The following is a 25,881-nucleotide window of genomic DNA, read 5'->3' on the forward strand; positions in this document are numbered from 1 at the left end:
CAATGTTTACTGAGATTTATTCTGTGCTACACATTGCAAATACAAAATGAGACAGACCTATTCAAATTGCTCTTTATCCCATTTTATTGCATATTTATGTATTTGGTTTTTTTTACTTATATCTAAATATCCTCATCAAATAGTAGAGCAGTGGTCTTCAAACTGTGGCATGAATAAGAATCATGTGAAGAGCTCGTTAAACTAGTTTCCTGGGCTTTAATCTCAGAGATTATAATTCTGTAGTGGGTCAGAGTAGGCCCATGAATTTACATGTCTAGTAATTTTATAGCTGTTGCCAGTGTCTTTGGTCCAAGGACCACACTCTGAGACCTGTTAATTCACAGTTTTGAGAATAATTCTGACTTGTGGAACAATGTAAGGTTCTTTCCTGTGTCCTAAAGTATCCATAACATGGCATTGACGTCAATGGGAATTACATAGGCCACAAAGGTGTCACACTGAGCTATTAAGTGTTTATGACCAGCCCCTCACCACTAGCTCTTGCCTCCTGTTTTTCAGCTGCATTTCCCACTGGGCATTGCTGTTGCTCTTGGTCTGTAAATTGCTGCAGTTACGGCTCTTGATGATGTCAAACAGTCCCAGCTGGAGAGACTTGAGAAATGAGAGCAAATGTTCCTCTGTCTGAACTTCTTTTATCCTATCTGAACTTAAAAGTCAAAGATTAATAACCTGATCACCTAATGACCTGGAGAAGGTGGTGAGATTTCCAAATATTACCAGACACTGGAAAGGCTCTGATGGTCAGCTCAGGGACAGTCATGCAGTTAGCGTGGATCACAAAAAAGATAAATGGGTAAGAACCTGTCTTACTATAGCATTATGAATTTAATGGCTTGCCAGTGGCCTTGGCTATGAATTCATTTTCTTGTGAGTGGTTTCAAGTTGCCTATCTTTCCTAGGAGGAGTTGAGTCTCTTCTGTTTATTTATATTTGGGAGCTTTTCTTGTCTTTGCCTTCAGGTATATATTTTTTGATCTCACATACAGAAAAATAAAGCAGGAAATTATTGAGTAATTCAGGTATCAAGTGAAGAGAGAGCAATGGGAGTGGGACTAAGGGACAAATGTAAAAGATATTGTAAAGCAAATGGTAAAAGACTTGTCTTCTCCAACAGGGATGATAGGGGATGAGAAGAAATATATGAAATTAACTACCAACTCTTTTGACTAGGAGAAGGATGGCATAAGTCACATAAATATGGAGATTAAAGAGGGACTTGTTCAGGTAAAAGTGCTGAGTTCTGTTTTGGACAGCCAGGTGACAGAGGGAGTGGAAGTGTTTTGAAAAAGTTGGAAATCTGGAGTTCTAAAAAGTTGGAACTGGAGTTCATAGGAGAACAGTAACTTGCTTGGGGAATAGCATTGGGACACCCTTACTTAGAAGTGAAAACTGAAGCCCTGTCAATAAGGAATTCATTGAGAGCGGTCCATAATGGGATAGTCAGAGGATTCAGGACCGAACCCTAACAGTCCCTCCAGAAAGATTCCAAATAAGTTCTTCTTGGATTTGATACTTTTGTGTATTTGCAGTTAGTGTTTTGGTTAAAATGTAAGTACTATTTATGGAACACAGTATAGAGTTACCAGTGGAGAGATACCCCGTGTGCCCAAGGATGTGCACATGTCCAGTTCGCATATGTCTACCTGTATAGAAAATATGGCTCAATTTGCATGGTTTCGAGGTTGAACTGGAGGGCATAATAGACTTAAAAGGCATAATAAAATAGTCTGAAATGGCATGCTAACTAGCAAAATGTCTCTAACTTTTCTCCCTTTTTTCCATATCATTCATACCACATGATACTGATGTGGGGATACTTTCCAGCCACATTTGAAAAGCCTCCCCTGAAGTTGAAAACCCAATGGTTTGGAAGAGATATTTCAAATAACTCAAAATATACAATGTAAACAAACTGGCCTTTTAGTATGAAGTGTACTGAATTAAAAAAACCAGATGCTTTGGTTGGCTTGGAACAACTGGATTATGATTGGCTCTCCTTCACTAACCATTTTCTTTGGAGTCTCTTCACCTCCTCATCTTCCCCCTCCCCCTCGTCACCCTCTTCCTCTCACTTTCTCCCTCCTCCCCCAGCCTTTCTGTTCTGTCTGATTTTTGTTTTCAGGCAGCCATAAGCTCATCAAATATAGGAGACATATCTCCCAGATATCACATGGTTTCTGAAAATAGAGTTGTTAATTTAAATCGTTTGCCTGTACTCATAAAAACTTGCTTACTGGAAACCTGGTGTGAGCATCTGAATTACACCTTTTTCATAAAAAAAAGGACTTTTTTTATGTAGCAACTTTATTTGACTTGAAAATTAAACGTTAAAATATTCCTCTTTCAATACTATAACTGGAACATTTTATAGGGATCCATAAATCTCTAAGTTATTCATCCATATAAAATCATGAAGCTTCACAACCCTCTGAGAAAGGGGTCCAGACCCAAATATCCCAGTTCATTAAAAGTTAGATGAACCTTGATGAAATTGAGTGGCTTTTCCTGATACACAGAAGCTTTAACTGGCCAAATCTACACTATCTCAAATCACTGATACCATGGGAGATTATTCAGCACATGTGGAGTGAAACCCACTTTCACACAAAATATCTAGAGAATTGTACCAGAAATTTGTGTTCAGCTTGAACCATAGGGATAAGATCCCAAGAAAAGGAAAGAAAGAAAGGAAAGGATAGGGAAGAAAACTTTCACACAGCCTTAAAGGTAGACACTGTTGTCTCAATAAGTTTTTGTTCTTGTTATTTTTTAAAAATAGACTTTATTTTGAGGGCACCTGGGCAGCTCAGTTAAGCATCTGACTCTTAATTTCAACTTAGGTTATGGTCTTGGAGTTGTGAGATCGAGCCCCACATGGGGTTCCACACTGGGCATGGAGCCTATTTGGGATTCTCTCTCTCTCTCTCTCTCTCTCTCTCTCTTCCTGTGCCCCTCCCTCCACACTCTTCCCCTCTCTCTCAGATAAAAAAATGTTTTAAAAAATAAATTAAAAAATACTAGACTTTACTTTTTAGAGAAGTTTTAGGTTTACAGCAAAATTGATCAGAAAGCACAGTGAATTCCCATATATCCTACCCCCTCACCCTCAGCTTTACTTACTTATTGACATCTTGCACAAGAGTGGTTACATTTGTTATAATGAATGAACTTACATTCACAAATTATTATCACCCAAAGTCTATAGTTTGCATCGGAGTTTACTCTTGGTGTACATTCTTTGGGTTTTGACAAATATAGAGTGACACGTATTCATCATTGTAAGCCTTGATGATTAATACACCATATATTTGGAGGCAATTTTGTATTTCTGTGATTTAAGATAGACACCAGTAGTCTCTGTCAGAAGGCTTAATTATGGCTTAGCTAATAAAGGTGGTCATGAAAGACTTCGCCAGTATAAAATGTTCTATAAGTCTTGGGTATAAAAAGCAATTGCCAAATGCCACCTCACAACTGTGAATCATATTGTATTTCAAATGGAATAAAGGAATCTTGTTGTAGGGCTAGGGCATCTAAAATGCACAAGTATCTATGTTCTCCCTTTAGGAGGAGATTTTTGTTGTGCTTTAGCAAGTCAAAGCCTAGGAATGGCACTGGTTCCAGACAATTGGGAAAGTGGGTGGTAATTTTATTTCATTTCAAGGAGGTGGAAAAAACACTCCAGAAAATCTCCACAGCCTCTTTTTGGCTCCAAAATACCCATCACTACCACCCTTTCTTTCCATTCTTCTTTCCCTTCTGGGGTTCAGCTCCAGGCCAATGGCTGGCCACTCTGGCTTTTTTCTGGCACTTGCTAGAGAGTTGGGTCAAATGAGCAGGGCACATTCAGGATATGATAGTTCCAGTGCTCTTACCACCCCAGTTGAGCTCGGCAATAAATCTTTTCAAAAATGCACTATTGCATTAGACACTTTTTAGAGGGTCTTAAAGCAGTAGCTAGTGCCTCAGAGACATGGGACCTTTTTGTTGGCTAGCCTTTCATTTCTCAGTTCTGGAACAGGAACAGAAAGTGAGGCCTACTGCTCTCCCCCTGCTGTACCACTCTCTCCTCAGAAGCAGGAGAAAAAAGAATTATTCTTTTCAGAGAAACTACACTTCCAGGGAATGAGTCAGGAAATTCTTTTTTGTGCCTTGATTTTGCATACTTGGGCTAACAGTGCTGTCCTGGTACTAGTCTGTTTTGATATTTGGGGGATTTGCAAAAAAACAAAGACAAAAGCTTCTGAGCCGGTAGCTCAGTTTGTCTTGCTTCTGTAATACACTGGGACACAGGGTGTTCAGAGAAACAGCTCATGCCTGACTAACTTCGGGGTAATAGCATCAGTTGACATCCCCAGGCACATATGGACTCTTAATTTTCATCAGTAGGATGCTGGCTCCCCAGGGGATGCAGGGCTAAATGCAAGGAGTTGAGGGAAAACAGCAAAGTCAACACTGAAGAGTAAAAAAAAATTTCCCAAGGTCTCATCCGTTTTCCAGGACAGCTTACTTTTGCTTTATCGGCTGGGTTTTGCCACCTCCTGCCAGGCTGTGACTGCTTCCTTTTTACATAGGTATTTTTTTAGCATTTGCCCAACAGATAGTTATTCTGCAGCACCAACAGGGCCCACCAAAATGCATTTTTATCAAAAGAGAACTTTTCCCATTATTTTGTTTTCTGTGTTTGGATTATGTCTCTGGGTAACTGGAGTTATAACCTCTGTGTGTGGGGAATATCCTAGTACTCTGCACCATTCTGAATATTCTGTACCTTTTTTTTTTTTTTTTGCATCTACTCCTACATGAGTATTCCTTTCATGTCTACTATGATGCTACTCACACTTTCGTCTTCTAGTTCTTTTTTTAATGACTTTTAAATAGTATATGCTATCTGCTTTTTTCCTTTGCTCACTCTACTTTTATTCCACCTTGGTCCTGTCTTGAAGCTTTTCCAAAAGGGACACATCATAATATTGATAGATGCGGGAATCCAATGTCTTTTCCCAACCAACGCATCCATGATAATTTACAAAAACATTGACACCAAGTTGACTACGAGCGCATTTCATCCTAAAGTGAATTTTTGTTGCATCTCTTTTGACCATGGATTAAAGATGCAGTTATTTTACTTAGAATTTAAAAACGTGAAAAAGAAAAGTACTGTTATGGGAGATACTCGGCAAGAGTTTGAGAATGTCAGCAACCGAAACTGTGTGCAAACGGCACCAAGGTGGATGGAGCAGCCGCTTTGGAAGAATATTGAGAAGCCAGCTGTTATTCCCATTGGCACAGGAATGTGCCAATCACCACCCAAACTGCAGGAAGCCTTGGCCAGATTCTGGGAGAAAGAGCACCTTCACATGCCAACTAGAAAAGAGCTGTGATATTTCTGTGTGTTAAATATTACATCTGTGGTGACTTATGTACTTTTCTCTCTATAACCAACCGATCTCCCAGCATAGGTTGGAATGAGAAAGAAAGCATATTGAGGGTGGAAACATCTTTCTCTTCCATCTTATGTCGTCTTAACAAATAATTTTATGATTTAAATGTTGATGATGGCATGGCGGGGCACCTTATGTTGATTAATGGTGCAAGCATAAACAAATGCAAATGAATTTCAGAGGGTGAAATGTCCATGTGGATCAGTCAATTTTCCCAGGCTTGCTATCGGGAACCAGGAATTTGGGCTGACAAAAATCAGTACTTCAAAATTCCCCTAGGAAAATTTTTACCTAAGCAGAAAGAGAAAAAACATTTCCAAGTTTGTTTACCAGAAAGTATGAAGAACAAGACAGGTTTCCCCCAAAATTTATTCTGACTTGGAATTTAAGTCAATTCCATAAAAATGAGGCCTAGTTAACTTTCACTTTGACTGTATGTAAACAGATTTTTGAGACCTGAGCTATTAACTTAGACAAGCAATCAGGAATAATTTCGCGTCCTACTTTTTAATATGTGTGAGGCATGCAAAATTTCCTATTGAACAGCAGAGTCTTCTCTGTTCAAAGAGAGGCAAAAAAAAAAAAAAGAAATCACATATATATATATATATATATATATATATATATATATACTTTGAAGACTATATATACAAATATATATATATATATATATATATATTTCTAATTTGAGAGCAACTTGTTCTCATATGTTAGTTTAGAGGTTGTAATGTAATATAGCTATGTAGCCAAGTTATGTTCTACTACTGAAACTGATAAATCTTTTACTCTTAGAACTCCCCCAGAAATTCAAGTAAAAAAAATGCAAATGATTTGATTTTCCATAGTTTCAAAAAGTCAATCCTGGTGGGAGAAAGTCTTTTCTGTAAATCACACAAGGAAGAGTGGACAACTAGCGGGAATTCTGTGGGGAGATCCATCCCAATACCAGTACACCAGTTCAACATTACCCTCTAATGGAAAAAGGAGACTGCTACAGAGCATTTCTGAAAATTGGACAGAAGAGAAAGAGGACAGATGGAGATGGATGTAGTAAGACTCAGGGCAGAAAATGCGCTGTACATGTACTACAATTGTAACATGTTATGCCAGAGGGGAGAGAGAAGAGACTACTCTATGATGTGGGAGCAAAGCAGTGTGACCTTCTTTAGAGAGATGCTACAGACAACTACTCTTGGCATTAAAAGAGAAAAGAGAAATTAGTTCAAAATTCACAAACACTAATTGAAGGTATGCTGTCTGTATTATACTATGGTATGTTTTCCTGACTCAAGGAGGAAGGGCAGAAACACACTAAAAGTTTTCAAAGCACAATGGAAGATGTCACAACCACAAATGTCATAAGGCAAAATGAGATTAAAATCCCATTGAACAAAAGACCACCAAATGTATGACTACATTTATATGAAATATCTAGAATAGGGAAATCTACAAAGACAGAAAATAAACTAGTGGTTCCTGATCTAGGAGTGTAGGATGGGGACCTAGGAAGGTGAGAACTAAAAGGTATGGGGTTTCTTTCTGAGGTGATGAAAATGTTCTAAAGTTGACTTATGGTAACAGTTGCACAAATCTGTGACTATACTAAAATCCATTGAGATATACACTCAAATTGGTGAATTATATGGTCTGTAAATGATAGCTCAAAAAAAGCCATTATTTTAAAAATGTAAGATCAAGGGACACCTGGGTGGCTCATCGGTTGAGCACCTGCCTTCAGCCCAGGGCGTGATCCTGGAGTCCCGGGATCGAGTCCCACTTAAGGCTCCCTGCATGGAGCCTGCTTCTCCCTCTATGTTTCTCCCTCTCTCTATGTGTCTCTCATGAATAAATAAAAGTGTAAGATCATAAAAAATAGGGAAAAAGAAAAGCTAAGAAAATGGAAGGAGAAATAAGTACTCCTAGGAGCAGGGTCTCCTTCCTCAGTTCCCCTGCCCTAGCCCATACTCCTTTACTAGCTACAAACAGGGAACAAAATGGTGGGAACGCTGAAATATTCTTGCTTACCTGGAAACCCTGAGACACAGGTAAAACTCTTCAGAAAACACAGGCGCCTTATTTTCTCCCACAATTAAAGCCCACTTAAATGCAAGGCTTGATGGGGTCCCAATTCTGTCCTAGGAGAACTGTGAGCTTGTGATTATTGTCCAACTTCTTTTCCAGATAAAGGGGCTTTAGCACAACAAAACAAACTCTTGGATTTAAAAAAAAAAATAGTAGGCATTCAAACTCTCTGAGGCCCTCTCATAAATAACAAAAAAGACTGGCACCAGGTCGGTTGTACCAGAGACTACAGCTTTTACAAAGTTCTTCTATTTGAATTTATTTCAAGCAGTCAATAAATAAATGGTTCCATGCTATTAAATATGGAGAAAAGAGAAGACTACAAACATGTGCTTCTACCTCCTGCAATTTGGTCCACTTCCCCAGCTCCCTTCTCAGAGAAAGATGCAATTGTTCATTTGATGACCCTGGTACCTAGCATATTTTCTTTGGGGCCATCTTTTGAATATTATTTTTGTTTAAAGCCAAGTAAATGAATGGGGAAGTTGAAAAACATAATCAGAATGTTATATTGACACTGTTGTAGATTTTCCGAATACCAAAAAATAAGAAATGAAGGGAAATGAGTTTGCCAAAGAGAACATTTTATGCATCTTTATATAGGGCATATTCCCAAGTGGGAAAAAAGTACACTTGGATAAAATAAAATAACAAAATATTTATTGAATATTTTAAATTTATGACATATATTTGTCATATTGAGACAGAACACTCACCCTCAGGGACTTAATTTCTAACCATTTATTTCTTTGCGTGTGTCTTTTTCTTTCTTCCTTATTTGTATCTCTAGTGCTCAGAAGGCACTTTTAGTTACTTGGTAGGAGCTACAAATATTCTGCCCAACTATAGGCATATAATTCCCCTGGAACCATCTCTCTTTCCAAACTCTCTGTCTTGATGACACACCAAGTGATGGCCAGTGGTTGTGTAGGCCCTCGGAGATAGTCTAAGACACCAAGTGAAACATTTAAACTGACTCAACCAGTCCTCCTATATTACCATCAGCCTTGAGTGACCCAGAAATGACTGTTCATTTTGTACCATAGCAATACCGTCAGGGATAACATCCTTCCATTGGCAGAGTAGCATGGGCCCTTTACATAGCCATGAGAAAGGCTGGCCATGTATAGAACATCAAGGTGTGGAGAAAAAAGTTGTGCTGAACATTTTAGAAAAGACCCAGAAATAAGTCCTCAATAAAATTGGTGGTGAGTTATTACTAAAGGCCTATTACAAACCTAAAGTTCCTCATTTAGGAATTTGGAGACTTTGTGCTTCTAGTTGAAGAGATTACAGGGATACAATATTGCTTCCCCAATGTTATATAATAGGTTTTGTATCATTATCTGTATTTTTCTTCAGATTTTGAATTGCAACTTCCATATACTAAACAATTTGAAACATATCTATATCTTTTTTATTATTATTATTATTAATTATTTGGCCCCCATGAGCCCTGCAGAAGGTATTCCTGGGCTCAGGCCTCGAACTCAGTGGTCCAAAGGCCAGTCAATCCTATTGGCTCCCTGCCTCCTTGGCGTCCTCAAGCCAGCACCAGGCACATGGTAGGTATAAAGCACATGGGAAGTAGCTGAAACATACCTATATCTTATTGGGCTTTTTTTTTTTTTTAAGATTTTATTTATTTATTCATAGAGACACAGAGAGAGAGAGAGAGGCAGAGACACAGGCAGAGGGAGAAGCAGGCTCCATGCAGGGAGCCCATCACGGGACTCCATCTCTGGTCTCCAGGATCACAACCCAGGCTGCGGGTGGCGCTAAACCACTGCGCCACCGGGGCAGCCCTCTTGTTGTGCTTTTATGCTTGTCAGTAAATATTTTTCAAAAATGATCCATTGTATTATTTTGGTTATACTTTCGCCTTGAGTATGAATAGATGGTTGTTGACAAAGTCCTTCCTTAGCTCTGAGTGCCGGATTCAAGGAAAAAATGTTACCCTTCTGAGTCTGAACCAGGCCATACACAGGGTGCTCTAATTTTTGCTCAACAGCCAAGCTTCTCATTGCAGGGCCAAGAGTCTTTATCTTTCATTCCTCCACTCCAATCTCACCCCAAGTCCTCTTTCACCAAATAACCACTCCACCACTATTCTCCATTTGCTGCTCTGACCCTTCTTTTTGTCAATCTATGAATTCATACTCTATGCTTCCACTACCTTTTTCAAGATGTTCTACAAATCAGTTGTTCCACAAAATTTCTCCTCGCTCACCAGAGCAGTGTAAATACATTTCTCCAACTGAAGTGTCCAAATGCCAACAAGACACAATTCAGAAATACCCAAAGATGATGCATATTATAAATATTTGCTTTCTGTATGATTTTCTTTTGCCTCATGTCTCATCTTTATTTTGCTGAACAACTGTGCTTTATAGTGTATCCTTTCACATGTGTGTTCAGTTACAGAATGGGATATTCATCAGTAGTTTTCAACAATGTCTCTCTGGGAATCTTTGTAAAAACACCTATACCCAGACTCACTCCGGACCAATTAAATCAGAATATCTGATTGAGAACAGCTGCTCTTACAAGGTAGTAAAACAGGAGAATGTTAGTCTAATTTTTCCCTCACATCCTGGGATAAAGAGGGAAAATCCTGACCAGTTTGAAATTATAATGGGAAAAAAAAAGAGAGAGAGAGAGAGAGAGAAAGAGAGACAGAGGCAGAGAAAGTGTTCTGTTGAATCATATGATGAGAAGGTTAGAGGTAAGCAAGAGCTTATCTTTTTCCTGGTCACTATCTTATAAAATTAATAGGCAACTTGTGTGAATGAAGTAGCCACATGGCCCTGTGCCATTATCCATTTTGGGTGAAGCCAGAAGAATATTTATTGTGGTTTAGCACTCTTCTATAGAGAGGCCCTGCACACCCAGGCCCTAAGAGAGCACCTGGTCCCCTGCTGAGTGATAAAACCACCCATGGGGATAGGGAAGACAGGAAGTGCATACAGTGACAGGGCTGTAGTGACTGACTGGATTTGCCATAACCAGGACACCAGACAGGACTTGGGTTATTGGGAAAGACAGCACATTCATTTTGGGATCTGTTAAACATGTAAGTCTCCCCAGTAGCCTATTCTCAACAGAGCAGAGAGTGCAATCCTTTAAAAACATTAGATCATATCGCTGTCATTCAAAGCCTTCTGTGTCTCCCTGTTTCCCTCTGAGGCCCTAAACTGTCTACCACTCCCCTCCAGCCCAGCTTTTCCTGCCTTTATCTCGTCCTGTTCTCCTTTCACTCCCTCTGCTCCAGGCTGCTGGCCTCCTGGTCCATTTCTAGAACATGCCTAGTGTGTTCTTTGCAGTTCCCCAGGCCTGAAATGCTCCCCCTAGATGGCCTTATACTCTTCCCCACTTCATTCAAGCCTTTACTTCAAGTCACTTCAGAACAGTCTTCTTAGACCCTCCTCTATAAACTGCAGCCCACACCCACCCACCCAGACCATCCAGCATTCCTTCACCCCCTCCTTTCCCTGCTTCATTTTACCCCACAGCATCTATATCATGTCTCTAGGTAATTTATTTGTTGATTTAGTCTGTTGTCTGCCTCTTCCCAGTAGAAACTTAAGCCCCACAAAAGCAGCTGCGCTTTGTCTGCTTTGTACACTGATATATTCCCAGGCTCTGTAACATAGCCAGGCACGTAGTAAACAATCAAAAAAAATTTTTTTAATTAAATTTTCTTAAGTATAGGGATGCCTAGGTGGCTCAGCAGTTGAGCGCTTACCTTTGGCCCAGGGCGTGATCCTGGAGTCCGGGATTGAGTCCCACATTGAGCTCCCTGCATGGAGCCTGCTTCTGTCTCTGCCTGTGTCTCTGCCTCTTTCCCTCTCTGTGTCTCTCATGAATATATAAATAAAATCTTTTTTAAAAAATAAATAAATAGATATATAAATAAATAAATAAATAAATAAATAAATAAATTTTCCTCAGTGTAGTTGACACACAATGTTAAACTAGTTTCAGGTGTACAACATAGTGATTCAACATCTTTATATGTTATGCTATGTTCACTACAAGTGTAGCTAGCAACTGTCACCATACAACACTGTTACAGTACCACTGACTGTATTCCCTGTGTGATACCTTTTATTCTTATAACTTATTCATTCCATAACTAGGAGCCTTTATCTCCAACTCCCTTTTACCCATTTTGCCCATTCCCCTACACTCCACCCCTCTGGCAACTATCCCAGTTTGTTCTCTGTATTTAAAGGTCTGATTCTGCTTTTTGTTTGTTTATTCATTTTTTGTGTCTTCTAGATTCTATATATAAATGAAATCCTATGTTTTTTGCCTTTCTCAGTCTGACTTATTTCACTTAGCAGAATACCCTCTAGGTCCATTCACATTGTAGCAAATGGCAAGATCTCATCTTTTTTTAAGGCTGAGTAATGTACCTCAAAAATATTTTTGAGGAATGAATGAATAACTATTCAGCTGATCTATAGCCTAAAAAAAAATTGGAACCAAATGTGTAGATTTTGTCATACAGGACGAAAATTAAAGAGATAATGGTACCTGATTAAGGAAGTCGACGACTTCTAAGGTCCTGACAGTGCTAAGACTTTGAGCTTAGTATTATACACACACATACATACACATCCCATGAGAGCAAAATATACCCAATTATTTTCCTCAAAACAGTTATCTGAGAAGACACTTAAAAAACATATTCTGTGGACAAATGTGTTTGGGAGATGCTGTGTGATTTCACCCTCTTGGATAATTCACAGAGAACAAATATATTGAAGAATCTGAAAAATCTTGCATGTATTAGTCAGGTTCTCCAAAGAAATAGAACCCTGACTAATACGAATTTAGGTACCAAGAGTGGTTGCAGAGGAGCAGAATAAGGATGAGTTTCTACATTGGTCCTGAGTTCTCTGGAATTGGATCTCTAATTTGATTAGATTTAAAGATGCTAATTAATCTTTTTCCAGTAATAAATAAAGCACTGATAATGCATGTTGTGATGTGACAATAGACATGAAAAATATCGACTTTGGATATCCCTAATCAAACACTTAACAAGAGACAAGTTTCTGGGTAACTATATGTGAGATTCATTTGAACATTTTTGTCGAACTAACAAGTATAATGAGATTGGTTTGTTGTTCCTAATGTTGCTGGACAAAGTGGGGAAATAAAAAGAGGAGCTGAGGGTTTAAAACTTCCAGCTCAAGCATCACATAAATGACCCACAAGCTTCTATATCTGCTCTGAAAAAGACTTATTTCCTATTGTTGTGGAGCTGAGATTCCTGAAAACTAAACCCAAAATCTCATCATGATAGTGGCTGAATTACAGAATAAACTGAATTCCCACATTGCAGGGTGTCTACTATTAAAGTGAGGACTTTGACTGGGAAGGAATGGGATCCTGGAAATTAGAATGGGGACATATGGGAAGCCCCTGATGAAGCTGGGACTGAACACCTAAATTCTGATGAGTTTTCTTTGCCAGTAGCAGCAGCCTCTTCACTCTGTCATCACAAAATACTATAGACTAGGTATCTTAAACAGCAGAAATTTTTCTCACAGTTCTAAAGATTAGAAGTCCAGGATCAAAGTGTCAGCATGTTTGGTTTCTTCTGAGGCCTCTCTTCGTGGCTTGCAGATGGCCACCTTCTTCCTGAATCTCACATGGTCTTTCCTCTATATTCATCAGATTAATTAGGTCCCACTCTAACACCCTCATGTTAACTTGATCACTGTTTTATTTTTTTTTAAAGATTTTATTTATTTATTCATGAGAGACACAGAGAGAGAGAGAGGCAGAGACACAGGCAGAGGGAGAAGCAGGCTCCATGCAGGGAGCCCGAGGTGGAACTCAATCCTGGGTCTCCAGGGTCACGCCCTGGGCCAAAGGCGGCACTGCTGAGCCACCTGGGCTGCCCTTGATCACTGTTTTTAAGGCCCTAACTCCAAATATGGTTACACTCTGAGGTACTGAGTGTTAGGACTTCAACATATACATGGCGGGGGGGCGGGGCACACACAATTTAGTACATAACACTGCCATCTTTTAAAAGATTTTTTTTTTTTATATGAGAGAGAGAGTACAGAGGAAGAGGGAGAAGCAGACTCCCCACTGAACAGAAAGCTCAACATGAGGCTTGATCCCAGGACCCTGTGATCATGACCTAAGCCAAAGTCAGACACTTAACCAAATGAGTCACCCTCACGTGCCCCTATAACATTGCAATTTTTTTTAAAGTTTAAGTTTGTTAAAACTCTGCTTCCCAAGAGTCTTTGACTATAGCACTCTTAATACATATGTTCAATTCCATATATGAAAGAATGATGTCCTCACTTTGAATATACTTTAACACTGACCCAGATTTAGATAGCAATACCAATAATACTATTTAAACAACTAAAGTAGGGATCCCTGGGTGGCGCAGCGGTTTGGCGCCTGCCTTTGGCCCAGGGCGCGATCCTGGAGACCCGGGATCGAATCCCACGTCGGGCTCCCGGTGCATGGAGCCTGCTTCTCCCTCTGCCTGTGTCTCTGCCTCTCTCTCTCTCTCTCTGTGACTATCATAAATAAATAAAAATTGAAAAAAAAATATTTAAAAAAATAAAAATAAAAAAAAATAAACAACTAAAGTATAATAATACAATATAGAATTTATATAATGTCTTTTAAATATATTTAATATTTATATATCAACATCAATAATATTCTTAATAATAAAAGTTCATTACAAAGTGACAGAGAACTTTTATCCATGTGATTTCATTTGATTAGATATACAGGGTAGATATTATTATCTTTACTTAATGAAACAAAAGATCTCATAAAGAGATCTAAGACTTACCAAGATCATAGAGGTAGTAAATAGCTTCTCACACTACTGATTTCTTTACTCTGTAATACGGTTTTTAAATACTATATAACACCCATCCTCCCTTACCAATATATCATGGATCTCACTACAGATCAAGACATACTTGAATGGGGATGGTACCATATTAGTTAAGAGCACTTGCTTTGGAGCCAGTCACCCTAATTTCAAAACTGCCTTCACACTCACTGGGCCATGTCATCATGGAAAAGTCATTTAATACCTCTGGCCTTGAGGTATAATACTGATAATAATACTTATCTAAGAGAATTATTAAAAGGATTACTTAATTCATGAAAAATACTTCAAATATTACCTTGCACATACTAAATGCTAATAAATGTTAGCTATTACTACAGAGATGAGAGCTATTACTGGCTTAAATAGCAAAATAGTATCCAATAACACGGATTTAATATAATCAAGTCAATCATTTCCTAATGAGTCCATTTTTGTCATGTTTCACTTCTGAAAAAAAACAAAAAATGAACAATGATTGAAGATTAAAAGAATCCTAAGTGTCATGTTGAAACAGAAGTGAATGAAGAACTCCCAAATACCGGCTGGCCCTGAGCAGATTTCAACAGGGATTGTGTGGCCCGATGGACCTTCTGAGATCAGCAGACTTAGTGTGGAAGTCTCTTAAGAACATGCTATCTCGTGGGACTTTGAGTATTTCCTGGCCCTGATCAGCAACATCTTTTCTTGCAGTATTTTGGCAGGTTTGTCCTTGTTCCCAACCAGATTCAGGAAGTTCAGAAGCACATGAAAACAAACAACACATTAAAATGCTTCTCTCAAATTATTCAAAGTTCAAAAAAAACAAGAAATTATTCAGCAATATTGGGACTTAGCCAATATTTTATCTTATTAATTATATTTATTCATTCTCAATGGATATGCCCATCGTTTTCTTCGCAAGAATTACTTTTCTTTGCAATGATTTTCATTAAACATTTTTCTTGAAGTATATTTAAGTATAGGAAGTGACTAGACAGGGTATCAATGTATTTTGCAAAAATTTACAAGCATTTTCATGACTTGGACTGTTTTGTCCTTTGTGCAACTTTCAAATTATGCTTGCTTTGTTATTAAGATCATTTTTAGTGATTACTATTGTTCTGAAGATCATCATGATTTTTTTCCTAAAAATCCATTCCCTTTATTTCAATTATCATAGTTGGATGAATCACAAGCCAACAATGTAACATGCCTTTTTCCAAATTTTACTTCTCATTTAAGATCTGTCTAAATATCTGCTCCTTAATATAAAAAAATCCTTCCCAATTTCCCAACTCCACATGATATCCAAATTAATTGGCTTCTATTTCTTATTATAGTCACTTGACTAAATTCAATGGATTTGTTTCAATCATCATTTCACTTACCCTTTCAGGAAGATTTAATTGAAAACCATTCCCTCCCTCTTGAATTACTATCTTCTGTGACACAACAAGTTTCTGGATTTCCTCTTACCTCCATAGCTTCCCCTTCTCCTTATAAACTCCTCTTCTAACCAGATATTAAATGTTATAGTTGCTTAAGGCTGGATGTTGGACTCTATTCATTTCTCACTTCACTTCCTGGACAACTTCTTACATGCCCATAGTTTTATTTGACTTATAAATTTATATCTCCATCCCAGACATTCAGACCCATGTATCTAGCAGCATACTTGACATTTTTGTTTTGAAATCTCAGGAACACATAAACTCAATGTGACCAAAGTTGAGCACATGAACTTCTCCCCAAATCTGGTCCTTCTGGAATTCCCTTTTTCTGTAATAAGCACAATCAGTCATCCAGTTATGCAAGCCTGAAATCTAGGAATTATCCTTGATATTTCCTTCTCCCTCAGCCCTCATATGCTATTCCTCATCATGTGTCAATTTTACCTACTAAATATCCCTAAAATCTATTCATCTCTCTACCAATACCACCACTCTACTCCAAGCTACCATCCTTTCTCACCTAGACTATTATAATGATCTCTTAACTTACCATTCTTGGTCCTCCCAATCCATTCTGCATAAGTTGTTTTTTCAGAGTGCAAATCCGATAACATCATCTTCCCCTTAAACTCATCCATGACTTCCTAATTCTCCTGGTATAAAATAAAACTCCTCAGCCTCCTTTGCCCTACAAAGTCCTGACACCTGTCCAACCTCAATTTACACCATGCCCCATCACACCCACTTTGGTCTTTTTGCTGTGATACACTTGGTCTTGTTAGGGTACCTCAGATATGCCATCCTCCTGCCATAGGACCTTTGGAATTTCCATCTGCCTGGATTACTGCGCTCGGGGTGATCATGTAAGATCCAGTCACAATACTTCTGAGTGTGAAAGGGGTACTATTACTAATTACTCCAGGCAAAAACAACAGGTGTAAAACAAGCTTTTCCAGGTAAAACCAGGACATATGTTCACCTGAAATTAACTTGCATTCATTCAACAGGTCCCAGATCAAATGTCACCTTCTCAGGGAAGATCAAAACAACCTCCTTGGCAAGGTGAAGTCCATTTTAAGTTTCTTAACACAACATCTCTCTTTTTTGTTCCACTATCTGAAGTTGAAACTTTACACTTACGTGCATAATTGTTCTTTGATGTCCTCTCCAGTAGACTAAACTCCATGAGACCAAGACTATTCCTAAGGTTCTTCACTATTGGATTGTTTGCCAAAATTACCATGTATCACAAATATCACATACATTAAATATCATTTCTCAAATGAAGAACATAAAATGATGCTTCTTTGATAATTTCCTTTTTTCTGTGATTGGCACAATCAACCATTCAGTGATGCAATGCAGAAATTTAGGAACTATCCTTGACACCTTCCTCTGCCTCACCCCAGAATTCAATTTCTGCTCATGTCCAGTTTCTCTGTACCCTCCTCTCTCTTCTCTTTGGCCTCTGCCTCTCTCTCTCTCTCTCTCTCTCCTCTGCACCTCTCCTGCTGTGTTTGTATACATATATTCTTTTTTCCAGAAAGTTAACACACTCATCAGATACAAAGGACATCTCTTCAGAAACAAGTAGTTTCTGAAACTAGCGCTGTTCATTTAGGTCTCTTGTCTGTAAGAAACTTGCTTACAAGAAGGGCCTTTCAATGTAAAAAATTATATTTAATTTAATTACACTTATTATAACAAGCACTGAATAATATATAGAATTGTTGAATCACTACCTTATACACCTGAAACTCATATAAAACTGTATGTTAACAATACTGAAATTCAAATTTTTAAAAAATTTTAAAATGGTATTTAATTTAAAAATTAAACATTAAATATCTTTCAATTTTATCAACTAAAACATTGCTAGGAAGCCATTTGAGGCATAAAAATTTTCAAGTTACTTATCTATATAAAATCATAAATCCTACAATGCTTCTGAGAGAAGGATCCAAATCCAAATATTCCAGTACCATCAAATGTTATACTCCTCTAGCATGTACCGTATTTGCTCATTTCTGTGACTCTTTTCTAGATGATTAATTATCTGAGTGCTAAGATGACATCCTATGGACCTTTGTATTTCCCTTTTTCTCACATACTTTCTAACACTTTATAAAATGTTATGAATGAGCATTTGTTGAAATGAACTGAATTAATCTAGGGTCTCCTCAGAACCTGCCCTGGAATTGGCCCTTTTGCTGACTCACTTACCCAAAAGTTTTACTGACCTGCAAGAATCCTAGATCTCCAGCAGGGTCCGGAATTCCTGTGGTCTAACCTGCACCAGTGGGGACTCATGGGCTCTCACATCATGGGTCACATCATTCCTGTCATACTGGGCTTCAATGCTCCTGTGCAAAAGCACCAGGATAAACATTTGTCTTTCCTCAGGACATTGCTTTGGTACTCACTTTTATAACTCTAAACTACCCAGCAGACAGAGGAGAAATAGCTTGGGAGATCAAAGGAAACCATGAATAATGTCATGAGTGATCGCACTGGTCACTGCTGTGGAAAATAGAGATAGTGACCCCGTATAGCAGTGGTTAGAGATCAAGTGCTCCCGAGGCCACCTGGCTTCTAATTCCAATTCAGTCACTTACAAGCAAGCTCTTTGCATTCCTGGATACAAGAGGGGATAATACACACACCTCCTTCAGGAGAACTGTCATAAGGACTAGACAAGCTCATACATGCACAGTCCTTAAAACAGTTTCTGGGACGCCTGGGTGGCTCAGTGGTTGAGCATCTGCCTTCAGCTCAGGGCTTGATCCTGGGGTTCCAGGATCAAGTCCCCCATCAGGCTCCCTGTAGGGAGCCTGCCTCTCCCTCTGCCTCTGCCTGTGCCTCTGCCTCTCTCTGTATGTCTCTCATGAATAAATAAGTCAATCTTAAAAAAAAAAAAAAAGCTTTAAAACAGTTCCTGACTTAGAAATCCTCCTAAATAATACCGACTATTGTGGGAGGGGGAAAAGAGGGAGCAGGAACCTCAAATGAACAATACCTAAGTAAGAATAATAGTTACTATTTTTTGAGTGCCTACTTTGTGCCAGGCATGATGAAGAGGTGGGGATGAACAGGTGCAGATCTACATGTATAGCTGTAGCTCTACCACTTATTTAAAAACGACAGACTTTGCTTTGATGAGATTCTAGAATTAAAGAGCATTATCCCAGGAATAAGTGAATAATGTGCAAGCTGAGCATTATCCCAGGAATAAGTGAATAATGTGCAAGCTTACAGTGGTGTTTTCATTACTTAAACAGACCCAGATCACATATTCCCTAAAATGACTCTGCAGATTATTCCCTTCATTCTTAATCTTTATAAGAAGACATGTTCTTTGTTTTCTTTCATAGCTTCTTGGAATTCTCTTCAGGCATTTCTGCTGCTGCTTGTTCAATATCTGTTTTTATTAGACTCCTGTGTTCCTGGTGATTGTAACTTTTTCCCCCCTCACCTTTTTTTCCTCATATTCCCTCTGTAAAACCATCAAGATGAAGAACATCTAGTCTGAGTTGAAACCTACCTCACCTACTTTAGAAAATAAAGGCACTGTTATTTATATATTCACTTTTGTAACATTTGGGTCCCGAGATGCACCTTCATCATAAAGTATTTAATAATTCTAAGCCAAAGTTGCAAGGTAGTATATATACTATTATTCGGGCACTCCAACTTGGTGAGATTTCTCTTTTCTCTAATTTTGATATAAAGATCAAGGTTTTTAAAAAGAAAAAGAAAGAACTTTTTTTCACATGCAAGGAAAACTTTATTCTGTTCCTTTTGCCAAAAGTGTGGTTTTGGACAAGTAACTCCTGGTTTGTCTCTTTACTACACGTGAAGAAACCCTCTCAGCAACCCGTGGATGCACAATTAGTGCAACAGATCAATAGACAGGAAGCCTCAAACTCAGCCAGTTCAACACATAGTCCTTAATGACCAGACAGGTCCAGCCTTACTCAAAAAAGAAAAGCAGAAGATTGAAGCCCCAAATGGGAAGTCTTGCCTAATCAGCCATCCTGGATCTCCTGCAAGCTCACAACACTCTGAGCAGTCATCTCTGCCTGCGTTATCTAACCTGGCTGCCTGTACTGTCCCATAAATCTACAGAGCGATCAAATTGCACAGCCTTTCTCCTCTTTGGCTAGATAAACATCTCAGGAGAAATAACTCACTTTGCTAATTGAGAGTAGTCATCTGAACTATTTGAAGCCACCAGCTGAGGCAGTGCAGCCTGATGAAAGCTCCTGGCTAAGATTTGGGGGTCTGGGTTGTCTCTGCCTTCATCTTGCAAGTTTATTGTAGTGTCATGAATTAGTGCTGTCTAAGGAAGCTCAGAGGAATACCTTTCATGAGAGCCTCTCCTCTCCCACCATATTTGGGCCACTTCATGGTGGCATCTTTCTCACACCACCACCAGCTCAGCTTCCTCGTTCACAGGGGCACTCCTGCTGTGACTGTCCCTCTGTGTTTCCTGCAGCTGTTATCATTGCCTTCCTCATCATCTCAGATGCAAGAGGAGCACAGTAGCCACTGCTCTATTCCTTTCCTACCCCTTTTCCCCACCCTGAAATGACCTTGACCCCACGCCTGGGGCTAGCGTCTGGTTCGCGTCCTGTGGCCCGTGCTTCAGCCACTGTAGGTTGTCATGGCTGCCAGAGCCTCCACCATCTTTGCCGCTTACATAAGAGGCCACATAACGTCTGCTCCCGGCGCAAACTTTTATTAAGCAGAGACAGCCCGAGACGCCAAGTGGGCAAGAGGTCCACCCCGGAACCACGGCCCCTGGGAGGGTGAGTGGCTGTCTCCGGGTCTTGGCTCCCACAACCACTCAGCTCAGCTCTCTGCCTGTGTTTACAGCCTTAAATACTCGAGGACGACATGTTATGTTTTCGGCCTGAAGAGGCAAAAGAGAAGCAGCCCTTTCAAAATAAGAATTCCCCTGCTGTTTGTTTCATTTTGGAACACAATAAGGACAGGCTGAGGACAGGACTCTGAGCTGTCAACACTTCCGACCCAGCTTCCATAGCACCTTTCACTTGCCAGAAAAAAAGTTGCTTAAGTTAAACAAGGGCCTAATGAATAGTCAAAATAATTGTTTAGCTTGGATATAAGGCCTTAGGTAAATAGATGATTGCCTGAGACCATAGGCCAGGAAAAGCAGTTCAGCAGGACGCCACTTGTTCTGTTTTTCGGACATCAGCCCAGTGGCCTCTGCTTCTCCGGGGACGGTTGTTACTGAATTATTTCTCTCTTCCCACGAGCATATTGAAGCAATTTAGTATCAGAAGGGGCTCATAAAAGCAGAGAGCAAGGAAGAGAACTTTCAAACATGAATTTCACCTCAGTAGAGTCTCCAATAAATAGAAGGCTCAAAATATGGAATGTTTGGCTTGTCTGAATTTAAATTTTCATGTTGAAAAATTTCTAAAATGTTTCGTTAGCCCACTTGCCATTGTCCTGCCTCCTGCCTTACTAGTATTTTTAACATGATTTCATCCTTTTTAAACACTATTATTTACTACACCTAAAGACCATCATTAGGTTTATGAGTAATCCACTTCCAAGACTGTAATTGTAGCTATAGACAGAGTAAGCATTGAAAAGGAACCTTTCAGGTATAGGTTTTGCAGTTTGTTGTTGTTACTGTTGATTTGTTTGGTTTTGTTTGTTTAAGTATCTTTGCTATCAACTTGCTTCACTGCTTCTTTTTCCTCAAAATGGTGTTACATCATGAAAATTTTATTTAATTAAGAGCTTGATGAGATTAGTTGCTAGGTAATTTCAGTTCTACTGAATAATATTTTTAATAATTGCTTTCCATCTTTTACTTGAAAATAATAGATGCCTTGTTGATCCAGAACAGGATTTGGTTGTCTTACTCTTCATGCCCATTTCCGCTGCACTGCTATTCAAATAAACAACATCTATCTGATTGAATCTCAAATTCATCAAGGGGGTGGATCCCCCTGGCATTCAGGTTCCAGGAATCATGATGAATATATCGTTGGTTTATTGGCAAATAGCAATCAAAGCATACACTGGACAATAAAAAGTGAATGCTTAACTATTTGTACAATTTTTTACCCTGATAATATAGGAGAGGGGTTAAGAACATGGGATTTATGGGTGGCTCAGTGGTTGAGTGTCTGCCCTCCACTCAGGTCATGATACCAGGGTCCTGGGCTCAAGTCCCACCAGGGTCCTGGGCTCGAGTCCCACATCAGGCTCCCTGCATGGAGCCTGCTTCTCCCTTTGCCTGTGTCTCCATCTCTCTCACTATGTCTCTCATGAATAAATAAAAGCTTTAAAAAAAGAAAAAAAGAGCACAGGGTTTAAGAGTCAATTTTGAATTTGAGCACAAGCTCCACACTTACTAGTTTTGTGAGCTCAAACAAATTGTAAAATTTCCATTGGCTTGAGTTTTCTCATCTGCAAAATGGTCCAATAAGAACACCTACTTCCCTAGGTTGTTGAGCAGATGATATTCAATAATGCATCTGAAACGTTCAGTACAGTGTAAGGATTCAATAACCATAACCCATCACGGTATTTTCATGCATTGTAATTTTCTCATAACAACCCTCTGAGGTAAGCAAAGCTGCTGTCATTATGCTAATTAACTTAAATATTAGAAAACCAGACCTCCAAGTGGTTATTGATTTGCCAACAACCACCCAAGATGGTGAAATATTGATCCTCTCAGTAACAGGAGTCTAAATTACTCAAGCATTGTCTTCCCTTTATCCATTCTGCCATGTGGTGCTGTCTCCTCGAGGTTTCCCTAAACCCCTAAAGCCTTATAAGATAATGGGCATCCTCTGCCTTAGACTGGCAGATGGACAAACGGTATAAATTTTGGCAGATGCTTTAAAACCTCTATAGATATTACAGACATTTTCTGAGGAAATGATACCTTCTGAACTGCAAAGTCATAAAGAATGCTTTGCTAATACTGAGAAAAAAAAATCCCTACTGGTCAAGGGATTTCCAATTGGTGAGCCTGAAACCCCTCAGAGAAGTAAGTCCTCAGGGATGACACAACTGGTCAACAAACCTAAAGCCTAGCCAATTTTGTAAACCAAATGAATACAGTCTCATCCATGCATAAGTTTTGAAGTATATGTCTATCTTACTGTCATTTATAAAATATACATTATTTAGACAGTGCTGAATTTATTATATCATTTTGACATGCTGTATTTTCTCAATGTCTGCTAAATTTCACCTTCTATCATATGGGGGTCTGTGATTTATAAAAGAAAACAGATGTGCACACTCCTTAAGGTTAGAAACCAATGGTATTGGGGAGAGAGCTCTGCATTAAAGTTTAGCAACCTAGATTTAAGGACCAGCCCTACTAATTCTAAGCTTAAAGGACCATAAACTCAGGCAGTCAGTTAAAGGCAATAGCTAGCTACTGAGTGCCATTAAAGATTTATTTATTTATTTATTTATTTATTTATTTATTTATTTATTTAAGGGGGAGGGGCCGAGGGAGAGAATCTTCAAGTCTATTCCCCACTGAGTGCAAAGCCTGGTGTGAGGCTTGATCCTGGGACCCTGAGATCATGACCTGAGTCAAAACCAAGGGTTGAATGCTTACCCAACTGAGCCACCCACGCATCACAAATGAATGCCTTTAAAGAGTCTGAGCCCTGAGCTGGAAAAGGGTAGGTGAACAACAGTTCTTTGCTTTCTTCCCTGAGCCCCCTTTGTCTCACCTATAAAGTAAGGAGAACACAAGACTATTGTGAGGATCCAACGAGATAAACAAGAAAATAAATATCCTGTGATGTTTATGAAAGTGCTTTGTAAACTCTCTGGAGTGTTATAAACATGGGGTGTTCAAGACAAGCTGCTGAAGACAGAAAAACTCTTCAACTCTCCCCAGTGGCTTTCCTATAACTGCTGGCCATCCACCCCAGGAACTTGCCAAATGCAAACAGCGTTCTCTTCTTCAATGTCAGATGATTTTCATACTTATAAAAATATTTTTCTATCTCTTTCCTCCTCATCCCACTTTGCTTTATTCCATAAATTGTAACATTCTTTAATATCAGGATGGCACTATAATATCCGATTATATAGAGCATTAAATAAAGTACCAATAAAAGATTCAAAGCACAGAATAGCCTGGGGGCTCACAGCTTGCAGTCTGTAAGCCCAAATACACACAACATCCATCTGTCAGGGATATTTTAAACACTGCCGATGGTGTGGGTTACTGCTGAGGGGAATCTCACCCAAGCCTGCTTAACTCCAGGAGGTAGGAATGGAGGAGAGAAGACTCCTCTACTCATAGGCTGACGCCCCACGGCCACCTCGCATCGGGGAAAGAGTGGTTTATGGGAGTGGACTCTACTCATGGACCTGAAACCTTCTCTGATTCAGTTCTTCCAGAAATAGAGTAAATCTCATGTATTTTTACCTCTCCTCTAATTCCATATTTTATGTACCAATTGGCAAATCTTGTCTTTATATTTATTTATTCTTGCCAACAGAAGACATTCCCTTAGAGTCTGCTATGTGCCATACAATATACAAAGCACTACGGAAAAACACAAAACACAAAAATATGCATAATCCTTGCTTTGCAGGAGTTTAGAAAGAAGTAAACACAACATTTATTGCAAGGTAGTAGCAACTGTTATTTTAGATTCTCCAACAAATGACACTTTAAGAGAGGCAGCTGAGGCTAGGAGAAATAAATTTCCCAAGATCGTACAGGTAGCATATTACCCATGGTCTGTTTCATTCTAAAGTTCGTGTTTTTTCCATTCAACTTCTTTACCTCCCTTGATCGGGAAGGCAGAGGACACATCACAAAGGAAAGTGAGTGCAGACATTAAGGGAAACCTACGAATGAATGAGTTCTACAAAACCCTACTGACTTGTTATGTATATGGGTGACAAAGTGTCTGAAGTCCCTGGAGCTGGGCTGGCCTTCACCCAGCGGATTCTAAAGCAGATCAGTGGTACAGCCTGAGGAACAGGACGGTGGACACCAGTCAGAAAACAACAGTGCTAGAACCAAGAGAAATAACACCGGGCAATTAAACATTCTAGTAAGAATTAACACTACCATCCCAGGACACCATTTGTCCTCCCACATTCAGATGTCTCATCTATGTGGCCCTCAGACTATGGAAATTTTGTAGATTACTAAAATTTTCACAGATCTATCTTCCAGGCAAATCTAAAAGGGAGCAGGGTGCTGCTTTGCTCTATAGAGTATTGCCAATTCCATTACACTCAGCATTCATTAAATATCCCTTCTCATAGCTCTCTCTCATGCAAGGTAAATGGAAATCATTTTCCTCCTGACATTTGGTGTTGGTTCCAGTGACCTAAGTGGGTAAGAGCATTTACAGAGGAAAAGTGAATACGCTTGGCAACGTTTTTAAACATTTGTTTGGATTTTCTGTTTTTTAGGAGATGTACGACTAAAGGGTCAGACGGGGGTTCCTGCTGAACGCCGTGGCTCCTACCCATTCATTGACTTCCGCCTACTTAACAGTGAGTAATCAAGTGTACCTGGAAAGGAACAAACGTTTTCTTAAAAAAAAAAAAAAAAAAAATCTCACTTCCTTCTGAACTTCAAAACCCTCGGAGGTCTGCCTTCCTTCCTCCAGGTCTCCCCTCCCAAATGGAACTTAACCCTTTGTCTTTAGATTTCCTCCCTAGCGAAGTGATTCTGGCACTGCCAGACTTCCAGCCTTTTAGTGAGAATCAAATGAGACCATGTAAGCTTTAAAAATGTAAGTCTTATGTTAACTAATTAGAATTTAAATAAAAATTTGGGGGGAAAATGAAGTTTAATAGAGTGGGGAAAAATAAAATTAAAAAATCTAAGTCTTAAGAACTGTGAAGCCCTATACAAGGAAGCTTATTCCTGTCATTAACCAGCACCTTCTTTCCACCCTCATCCAAGATTAGACCAGATGAAATTCTATTTTATTGTTAAAATCCTACAGGGAAACCTATTCTATAGCTCTTG

At 39.1% G+C, this 25,881-nt stretch overlaps 1 protein-coding gene across 3 annotated transcripts in view; it reads left to right on the forward strand.

The window, feature by feature from the left end:
* PDE7B (phosphodiesterase 7B) overlaps window positions 1–25,881 on the forward strand; it is a 317,742-nt gene that overhangs the window by 214,932 nt on the left and 76,929 nt on the right. For all 3 annotated transcript variants that reach the window (XM_072824842.1, XM_072824851.1, XM_072824835.1), the window contains one exon: window positions 25,317–25,400. In XM_072824842.1, the coding sequence (XP_072680943.1) occupies window positions 25,317–25,400 (84 nt within the window). The remainder of the gene's footprint in view (window positions 1–25,316; window positions 25,401–25,881) is intronic.

Source organism: Canis lupus, chromosome 1 (genome assembly GCF_048164855.1).
Source record: "Canis lupus baileyi chromosome 1, mCanLup2.hap1, whole genome shotgun sequence".
NCBI classification, from domain to species: domain Eukaryota; kingdom Metazoa; phylum Chordata; class Mammalia; order Carnivora; family Canidae; genus Canis; species Canis lupus.